The 10,761-nt window shown below is 45.2% G+C and overlaps 1 protein-coding gene across 1 annotated transcript in view; it reads right to left on the bottom strand.

Moving 5' to 3' along the window:
* Positions 1-231: 231 nt before the first annotated feature.
* The window catches only part of vav3b (vav 3 guanine nucleotide exchange factor b), a 60,543-nt gene continuing 50,013 nt past the window's right edge, over positions 232-10,761 (bottom strand). Inside the window, exons 21-27 of the mRNA XM_029250480.1 lie at positions 10,253-10,318; positions 9,643-9,677; positions 9,295-9,411; positions 8,081-8,168; positions 7,454-7,583; positions 1,966-2,117; positions 232-556 (exon numbers count right to left, since the gene is read on the bottom strand). Coding sequence (XP_029106313.1) covers positions 515-556; positions 1,966-2,117; positions 7,454-7,583; positions 8,081-8,168; positions 9,295-9,411; positions 9,643-9,677; positions 10,253-10,318 — 630 coding nt within the window. The 3' untranslated portion in view covers positions 232-514. The remainder of the gene's footprint in view (positions 557-1,965; positions 2,118-7,453; positions 7,584-8,080; positions 8,169-9,294; positions 9,412-9,642; positions 9,678-10,252; positions 10,319-10,761) is intronic.

The following is a 10,761-nucleotide window of genomic DNA, read 5'->3' as shown; positions in this document are numbered from 1 at the left end:
TGTCCCAGGCGGGTGGGATGGGGGCGCAGATGAAGCCATCAGTAATAAGACAGGCGAGCACGACGGATGGGAAGGATGGCCCAGAGGTAGTGCCAGTGAGGTAAAATAAAACATCTCAGGACGCTCGTGCCTTCCAGCCGATGAGGAGTCCCTGGGCTGGTGGAGGGGGGGGGTTGACTGACAGGAGGAGTAAAGCTGTCTGGGTCTGGCGGACATTTCGTGAGGGGGGGTGGGGGTGGGGGTGGAAGCCCGGTACAGTCGGGGCCGTGTGGAACGGCAGCCTGGCAGGCTGTTGCTCGTAAAGCCATCCGTCTGGCACAGTGGAAAGTTCCCAGAATGCCACAGGTGGGGACAGGAAGCGACAGGAGACAGGGAGAGCACACACTGGCCTTCTGGCTATCTGGTGCTAGGCTGTGCCCCCATTCTTTAGTGTGGAACTCTGGAAAGGTTAATTGGTCAAAGGTGCCATTCGCCCTCGTCCCTCCAGGGCCGTTCTCCACCCGAGGCCCTCGAGTCACTCGAGCTCCTCCACGTAGGTCGAGGGGAACCAGCCGACCTGCAAGCGAAACGCAAGGGAGCGGTGAGCAGCACCAACATCATCCAGACTCGAAGAGAATGAGAAAAGAAAACAATTTCACAGCCGCAAAAATCACTGCCAGAATTAACAGCGTTTCCTTTTGATCCACCCGTGGCACGCACAAAATAGCTGGAGAGACAGCCTTTCATCAAAAATGAAATTGATAATGAGCCTCGGTCCTCTCATTCTTAATCAATAAAAAGATCGCGTCAGCCTGCAGATCAGCTTGCAAATCAGGTCCATCAAAATTCAGAAAGTCGGCGGAGAGAAGTACATTCATCCCTGAGACACGAGAATTCCTTTATCACTGAACGCCCCAACTTCAACTGACAAGGCATTTCTCTTGCATTTACGAGGAACGAACTTCGATTTTGCTCACCTCCCAACAGCTGAGTGGCACGAGACCGGAGGCACCATGTGGTCTCAGTTATAGTTTGGCTTGTGCCGCATTAGGTTCTAAACCCCCATCAGCCCTTATTTCCTTGTTCCACCTGTTATAATCGCAGTGATCATGGACCTCATTTAGACCGTCCAAACACTGTCAGCTTGTTCACTGAGTGTGAATTCATTTACATTCTTTTCATCGTCTGTTCTGTTTTGTTATTTTCCATTGAAGGTTGAATCAATATAGTGTCAGATGTATGCATCTTTTTTCTTACTGTTTGTTAGTAGCTACACAGTAGAGTCATTAATGAAGGAATGTTGCCTTGCTATGTTGCGTTATGATGTTAACTTTATGTGTTACTAATGTTAATTACTGAAGTAACTGTCCATTTTAATGGGTTTTTGGAGACATTTTTAGCAGAAACGGGTGTTAATTCTGGGACTCGAGAATGTATGCAGATTTTTAGCATTAGCACTAACAGTAATTACATCGTTGAGTTATGAGAATTCACCTTACAAAGGGTTTTTCAGGAACACATGACCGGTATTACCCTAGTGGAATGCAGTTGCGGCATTAGGTCAACACTAGACATACTTTGGTTTGGCTGGAAATGCGCTGGAGAGATGACAGCTGGTGTTAGACGGGCTTCTTCAGCCCCCCATGGGGACATCTCTGAGTGAAGGGGGCTGATGGGGATGGTGTGCCATAAGCTATGCTCACAGGACCATGGGGGTTGCAGGGAGTTCATACACTTCACTGGTGTAGGCCAGGTGGCCGCAGGTAGGGGGTGGTCTAATATTTCTCTCCCAAACTTTCGCTTTAAAACTCTGGTGCATGTAGTGTGACCTGACCTCTCTGCCTCCCTGCACAAACACGTCCACTTCTTTAGGCATCGGCTGTTTCCCGATGCACTCTGCAACACTGCCTTCACGTCCTTGCGGTTCGGACAACGAGCACTTCGGTACCCAACCGCGTGCATCTTCCCTGTCAACCAGCCTCTTACCCTCCCATTGACCTCTCCCTTCCACCAGCCATTGGCGCCCAGCTTTGTGTAGATCTTCACCACGTCGTCCTCCGCCAACGAGAGTTCCCGCGTGTCCCTGGCACTGTAGTCATAGCGCGCGATGGCGATGCCCGTCACCCGTGGAGTCAGAACTGGCACAGTAGACGGGAGCAAACAAAGGAAAGGGCATCACTCACCGTACAGATGAAACAGCCAAACGAAATTAAACATACTCCTTCAAAGAGTGTGAACACACTCCTTGTACATTTATGCTACAGTGGACCCAGGTGTGTGGCCTAACTCTCAAAGTCTGCATTCATTTATCTGACACTTTTCTCCAAAGTCCCTGGCAGTGTTAAGCTATTGAACAGTGACTTTCCTATTTACACAACTGAGTAATATTTACTGTATTAATTCTGGGAGAGTATCTTGCTTGAGGGTACTATAGCAGGAGGTGGGATTTGAACCTGGGGCCTTCGAGCACAAGGCCCGCACACTAACCGCAACACCCCCTGGTACCCCAGCTAAAGCCCCATTTGGTCATCCAAAGTGTTGCACTGAAGAAGCATGCAGTGTGTGACAGCTGTCTTAAAATGGACTCGCAATGAACTCATGAAGTTCCAGCGTGTATTTCTGTGGACGTGTTAGTAAACGTACAGCAATCAGAAGTAGGGAAGTAAGAGTAGCATGGGATCACATCATCACGTGCGTTTCTCTGTAAAATCAAATAACTCCTCAAGTTTTCTCCAAGCTTATTGTTCCCCAACTAAGGTGATGCTCCAAAGAAGCCGGTGGGACCCTTCGCTGGTCACCACCTGAGCTCCTGTGGCATCAGTGAGGATGGCAGGAGGTGTGACCCGTGGCAACCCACTCCTCTCTACTGATTCATATATTGGCTGGATCTCTGACACACACCGACGTGCAAGCAAAAATTCCAAATTGTTTTTTCCACATGATGTTTTTTTGTCATCAGGCACAAAATGGCTTAGAGTGTCAACAAAAAAATTTATTTCATAAACAACATGGGACCTCTTATGTGGGGGGCAGCAGGTGGCACAGTGGTTAGAGCTACCAGAATGCATTTGAAAGACCCAGGTTCAAATCCCACTCCTGCTATATTACCCTTGATCAAGGTACTCACCTAGAACTGAAACAGTGAAACTACCCAGCTGTAAAAATGTTTAAGTAACTGTAAGTAGTTTAACACTCTAAGTTGCTTTGGAGAAATATATAAAAAGAAAACATTTAAAATAAGCAGACATTTTTCCAAATGTTAAAAAACACTGATAAAGACAAGGCATCCCACACAGAGACACAGAGAGACGAGTACAGAGCGACATGCTGGGAGTGAGGTGTACGGAGCGAAAGGGCTGCGCCGCAGCCAAGGCCGGACAGCTCCGGCTGCCGAGGAGCCGGAGGAGAAAAGTAGAAAGCGTCACCAGTACCTGACCAGAAAGGAGCGGAGGAAGGGAGCACAAAGCTGGAGTCAGCAGGAGGAGCTATAGAGAGTTCAGAGAGCAAAGGAGCTGGGGAGGAGGCGCGGGGCAGCACAGGGAAAGAGAAACGCAACGTTACCGCAAAGCGAGACGACCAGACGGTGGTAACACAGAGGGTGATGTAACAGAGACACAACAACACAAAGCGTCTGCGGTAAACGCTCACATTCTACCGTGCTGTCACTTTCATAAGGCAAGGTAAGTACCATCGGGTCGAATTCAACTACCGGTGACATTTCGCATGGTTTTCATGGTAAGAGAGGGTATGGGAGCGGTTGACCATGGCCTTCTTCCGCATGTCTTTGGGATGCGAACACAGGGAGAAGAGAGAAACTCCACACACCGAGCCAGATTCGAACTTACACCTGGACACGCAGCTCAGAGGCACGAGAGCTGTAGTGGCACGCTGCTTCTGATGCTCATAAAATGATTCATAATGCTGACCCACCGACCCCCCCACATCATTACGATGCTCATTTTGTTGTTGTTGCCGTGGTGCTGAAGCGGTTATTGATGTTTACATCGTGATGATGTTTTGTCTTATCACAAGCATGTCTGGGAGCGTATTTACAAGACAGCGCAGAAGAGCTGAGAGACGTCCTCCCGGCCGGTCCCCCTCGCCTCCCACATGCCCACACAGCGTTGGACTGGGGACTCAGCGAGATCCATCCCAGCATGCACCGAACGGCGTGGTTTGAACATGCTGCCGGATGAAGGCGCAGCAGTCGACGGCCGCCTCTTAAAGGGCCTTTTATGTGTGACTACAGGAACCCCGTGCATGCCGTGGCGGCGAGAGGCAGGGAACGGCGCCAAAGCATTAATTAAAACTTTACTTTCGCTTCCACACTTGCTTTCGTGCTTCTCCATCCAGCCTTCCGCTCCAGCTTTTTCTCTCTTTTTTTTATTGGGCGTCTGTTTCTCCAGACTTTGTTAAGCAATTCAAAGCAGAAACTCGGTCTGACGCCACACAAGAGCTCTATGCTAGTAAAAGCAAGGGTTAAAAAATTTGCCAAATGTTTGCTTTTTTCAGACATGCATTTATACGTGGTCCTGCTGCTTTTCGCAGGGTTATGCATTAATTCATGACTGCGCGCAGTCTTTCAGAAAGCGTCTCTCCACACCGCGCCGTCCGTTCTCCCCGTCCGTGATACCAAACCACCCGAGATGCGTTAAACACACACTCCTGCTTTTGCCACAGATGCCTTCGCATCAGGTGAGTTAAACACCCAAAGCAAAAACACTCATGTTTTGCTATATAGCCAGTTCCATAAAATCACCCCTTTCCCCCAATATTTTTTTATTCATATTATAAATCAAGGTTATGTGTCTGCCACTCACAGCACACACGCACTCGATATCAAGAGGGTTCAGAAAAAGGAGAATAAACATAGCCACACTTTCACATTGGTCCCAAAAAATGTATATAAACAGTGAAATATATCAGTCAGGATACGGTTTACATCTTGCAGTTCAGACATCCTAAAAGTAAGTAAGGAAAAGCAATCCAGTTACATCAGTTATATCTCCGCTCACACTTTAAAAGCCGACTCATATTTTTTCAGTGTCACAAACAAATTTTATAAGTCAAAAGTAAAGGTGAAAACATTGATCCATGTTTCTGCAGGGGCTGAGAGCATTAAAGCCTTGATTGTCCATCACTCTCAGCACATACCTACTTGTCCAAATGTGTGTGGCACATACACACTTTGAATCAATACATATGAAAATGTGATTTTTTTTTTTTTTTCTATCCTGGAGAAGGAAATCAAGTGCAGATTGGTATGCAGCGAGTTTGAGTCACTTTCCGGGACAGGGTGGAGGAGAAAACACCAAAAAAAGCATCCAGCCCAGAATTTCATTTCCTTTAATGCCATTTCTGCTTCTGTTTGTTTGCTTAAGAATGAGAAAAATGAAATTGCAGGCTTTTTCAATATGAGTCCAGGGGTGCTGTTCCCACTAGGACCCTGCGCAATTGGATGGCCTCTGACCTTCCGTCTTTTTCGCACAGTGACCCAGCTCTCTACAATGAAATCTCACCTTGGCCTTGATTGGATGTCATAAACCACTCGATCAATCCTGAAGAGTCTTTAACTGCAGAGTGTGAGCACATATTGCTTTTAACCCTTTCCACTCTGGATAGCACCAAACATTGATTTCAACCACAACCTCATTGGATGCCACCAAACACAAGACCTTTGCAAGAACAGTCAGGTAAGTTTAGGATTTTTAACTCACAGGTTCAATCACTTATGGGCTACCTCCCTCCTCACACATCCAAAGACCAACCAACCAACCAGTTTCAATAACCGCTTGGCGGTGTAGCGGCGAGCCGGAGCCTATCCCAGAGACATTGGGTGTTAGGCTGAAAAGGTGGGGGGGGCACACCCTGGATAGAATGCCAGTCCATCGCAGGGCAACAACTAGGTACCCAGGCACACAGCCGGGCGAAGGCATTGGAACAATTGCAGGGCAAGCATCTTGCTCAAGGGCTCTACAGCTGGAGGCAGGGATCGAACCAGCAACCTTCGAAGTCAAAGGCAGCCGCTACATCCAAAGACAAACATAAAAATGATACATATATGAGCAACAGCCTTGTGATGGCCTGGTGACTCATACACAGTGTACCTTTATCTCAAATCCACTGGTTCCAGAAGAGCCTCTGTGCCACCAAGACCTTACATATGACAAGCAATTTATCACTGATTAAGGATGGATGGATATTAGCAAAGTCCAGTAAAAAATTAATATATATGTACAGTACTTTCATTCTTAGGGGAATATTAACTACTCATATTTTAGCAGATCTTTAATGTCTAATGTGTCTAATGAATCCAACCCCCAGAAGTCTGATAGTATTTGCTATTGAACTGGAAAATTTTTAAACGCTACATAAAAAACAATCCAAAGACATAAAAACACCAAAACTAGAATTTTAAACTCATTTTTGTGATATCCACAAGCCACCACGATGTGTGTCGAAGTAATGGTGTAGGCTATAACTCACTGTCTGTATAAATCAATATGCTTGAGCTGCGCAGACAGCAACCACAGAAGGAGGCTGATTCATCAGTTTAACAAATTGCATGTGATACAAAACACAGGAAAGCAGAAAAACGCATCAGGTAATAAAAGCTGAAAAGACACAAGATACTGTAGACAAACAATTTGCTTAAACACAAATTCAGTTTTTTTCATGTGGCTTTAACCTTCAACAAATTTAGTCAAAGTATTGTTGGAGCGTACCTGTGTTTCTTATATAATTACCATTATTCTTATTACAATCTGATTTACTTTTAATTGTAATTTATTATGCTTTAATTTCAGGTGTACTTTTTCTTTAATATTATTTTTTATTTTATTCACCATATGGTATTTATTGTCCCATCTCTATCTGTGATATGGGCTGATGTAGGAGTTTCTGGAACAGAGTGTTTCTGCTACTGGTAAGATTCCACTGTACTAGGATTGAGTGAAGAAGACCTTGGAAGGTCTTTGTGTCTGGTAAAAAGAGATAAGAGGTTAAACAGTATGAAAAGACACAACAGGGGTGTGCAAGAGTGTGAATCCATGATGGTGAATACCTGGTGAGAAGTGTACATCTATGCTGGACAAGATCTGGTGAGAAGACTAATGAAGCAGTTTTTAAGCTAATTGTGCGTTGTTACTGAAAACTCCAAAGAGCCCTGAATTGAAATAGATAAAATCCAACAATATTCCATCCAGTCAAGGAATAAAAAAGACATATACCCTACCTGAAGAGTCAAATTAAAGGTTAAGCTTGCTTTTCAATGCTAAAGCGGTCAGCATCAATGAACCAACTTTAACTGGCAATTTAAGACAAGAAGGTTGGATTCTGGTTGTGTCCACGAGGTTTAATTTTTAATATGGTCTTCTTCTGATGTGTAAGACTAAGCGATGAACGGTAGCTCGCTTTGGACGAAAGCACATGGTGTGAATACATTAACGTGATGTCATCAGCGTGTGACACTTACCATGTTCACCACACCGCTGGCTTCTCTGTCGAGTGATTGTACGCAACGCCCTGTACGGGAACAGCAGTGCAGTGTCCAGGGTGCGGAAGCCTTCTTTCAAGGAGTTCTGCTGGTAGTATTCAATCAGCTCCTGGTCAACACACCCAGCGTAAGTACAAGCAGTGCACAGTAGATGAACTGGACTCTTCCAGTTTTGCACTTGCATGGCACACACTGGCCAAATGCTTATTATTAATTGTTTCTAGCCTGTTTCAGATTGTTGTTGGCTTCAAAGATAATCTTCTGTTTCTTTTCATTGTGATAGGCTAACACCATACGCCTCCCACTCCATCCACCAATGCACACATCTCAGCCACCTCTAGCAACTGGAGCACAAAATTAAATAAGAAAAATGAGCAGTTTTCCAGACGTGTTCACTGAGGTGAAGACAAGGTGACAGACACAGCACGGTGAACACCCTTAGGGTGTAATCATTCAGCCGATGACCTCTGAGACCAGTCTGCATTTCCACAATTATTAGGAAAACTGAGGAAGCCGCATGCTGTATTGATGTAGTTCTCATCACAAAATTAAAAAAGATCACATCGATAATTAATCAAGTCAGTTCAAAGAAACCTGAGCACTTACTAATATGCTTTTGAACTTCCTGTTCTCCGCAATGTAGAAAACTCCATCCTTGTTTAAAATCTTGATGTGCTTCACTTCGTTGTTGTACCTGTGGGCGATGAACAAGTTATCACCATAATTTTCTGGTGGTCAACGCCATCCAAGGAAAAAAATGGGCCCCGTGCACAAGAGCTGACATAAACATACGGGATAGTTCTCATTAATACACATATTTATGGGATGCAGAGCTAATGTAAACCATTATGAAAGTTGAAAGATTTGTGAAGGGTACGGAGAAACCTTGTTGAGTCTTTACCAGCTCACATTGAACCTGGGACTGATCTGCTGAGACCATGTAACCAAAAGATACCATCTCTGAGGGGGGAGGCAGCTAAAATGCAGTACACTACAGGTAGATATTGGGTGTTATATGTTCAGTTTGTGAGCATTTGTTAAGTGTGTGGTGTAAAATAGCTATGAAAGAATTGAATGAGCATGGGTAGACAACCATACAGTATTACAAATTAATCAATGAAGGGAAACCGCCTTGTTATGTTGTGTTGTGACAACACACACACATTTTCTGAACTGCTTGTCCCAGACGGGGTTGCGGGGAACCGGAGCCTACCCGGCAACACAGGGCATAAGGCCGGAGGGGGAGGGGACACACCAAGGACGGGACGCCAGTCCGTCGCAAGGCACCCCAAGCGGGACTCGAACCCCAGACCTACTGGAGAGCAGGATCTGGTCCAACCCACTGCGCCACCGCACCCCCTTGTCATGACAACAAATGTCTGAAAACTATTGATTGAAATTTGTCCATTTTTAGTGGGTGTTTGTGATATTTCCGCATGAATGGGTGTTAATTTTGGGGCTGAGGAATCCATAAAAAATATTACACGGTAATTACAGCAGTTACATCTTCAACTTATGAGAATTTACCTTCTGAAGGGCTTCCCGGAAACAAATTCCTTCTTAAGGCAGAGGAAGACTATGCTATATATATTATTATAACGGAAGGGCCTCGTTCTGCCACTGCTAGCACCCTACCCGAGAGCTGGAGGGAGATTGTGAATATTAAAAAAATACATATTCTGTCTGTAGATAAAATAACATCTAAACTGCAGCAGCCCAGTACGCTGACGGGTGCCCAAAGTATTTAGCAGACATTTTAGTGATTAAGGGAAAATATGCACAAAAGTCAAGCCAGGGAATCCTGCCGCCCACAGACTTACTTGATGCTAATAGCGTACTCTGCAAATTCTTTACTCCTGTGTCTCACGAGGTAGGTGCTGTTTTCTCTGTCAATCAGCTCTGCTTCAGCCTGGGGTCTCTCGATGGGCCCTGCAAACCTACCCAATCCGCATAATCCGAGGTCAGCCAAACACCACAAGAGATCATGGTTTTCACCCTGTTTGTCTCCAAGCTTTCCACAAACTGCAGTTTCATCAGACGTACGGTCAAGGCTTAAGGCAGATCGCACGGACTTAAATGAGGGCACACAACAGGAGCAGGGAAAGAAAGATGAACGGCAACGTACACTGAAGGGTGAAAAACTCTTACGCAATGCTCAACACACTTACCACAGATGCGCGGAATAATCTATGGGCTTTGGGACCTGTATTAAACAAAGGGGTGGAAATGAGGAATTAACTGTATATTATGATGTATTAACTGACTGAAAACAATATAAGCAACTATTTGCCATTTTATACAGATTGCTGCGCGATGCTTAGTATAATTGCTGCTAATTGTCCTTTGAACATTCCCATATTGTTTATCATCCCCAGTGGATCATTAGCTACAGTTTATAGGCATGAGCGCTAAAAGCAGCATCTGTGTGTTGTCTGCTCTTAGAATTTTCGTCAGACTACATGATTTATACCCAAGCCCTACAGGACAGGACATGACACAAAAAACAACACTGGTAATTTGTCACAGTAGACCACCCCCCCAAATCAATTGGTGAGCTAGCGAGCGCCTTGTGTCTTTCAGGTAATTTTCAGTTATTTCTCACACGGGGAGCTCTGGAAACCACAGCTGTCTCCACGGAGAAAAAAAAGCATTCGAGACAAAAGGCTGTAGCTCAAAGTAACTGAGGAACGGGCTTCAGGCAGCGAAGGCACCTGTTCGGCTGGCTAGGCCAAAGCTGCTGTTATCGGGCTGAAAAATAACGGAAAAGTTTATACTTACACATGGGCATGGTTTCACATTATCACTTGGGAAGAATCCAATTTCTCCCGTTGCCGGTATTTTACCCTGTAACCATGATGGATAAGCGCATTACGTTTGGCTGGGAGCCGTCTAACCAGAACAATTAGTTCAGGAGGGAGCGAAGGCACTCGTTTACAGCCGGCTTTAATTTTTGTTCTCATTCTGCCACTGGACAGATCTGTAAGGTGTCTAAATAGGTGCCTGGTGTTAGCAGTACTAATGAATCTTTCTCATATCGTTGAACACAAAAAAATATTGCTCTGGGGTTACAACAGAAACGGCTACTGGACAAAACAACGTTCGGATGTTGCACGGAGACACAAAGCAATCACCGGCTTTTTTCTTCCGCTAAACCATACGAATCGCTGCCAGCAGATACAGATAGTATACAGGCATTTTCACAAGTACTCTTCACATCCCATTTTCACATTCATAAAAACGTTGTTAATACCATGTGAATGTTTCTGAGATAAAAATCATTACCCTGT

This window comes from Scleropages formosus, chromosome 3 (genome assembly GCF_900964775.1).
Source record: "Scleropages formosus chromosome 3, fSclFor1.1, whole genome shotgun sequence".
NCBI lineage: Eukaryota > Metazoa > Chordata > Actinopteri > Osteoglossiformes > Osteoglossidae > Scleropages > Scleropages formosus.
This window is presented reverse-complemented; position numbering and strand designations above follow the sequence as displayed.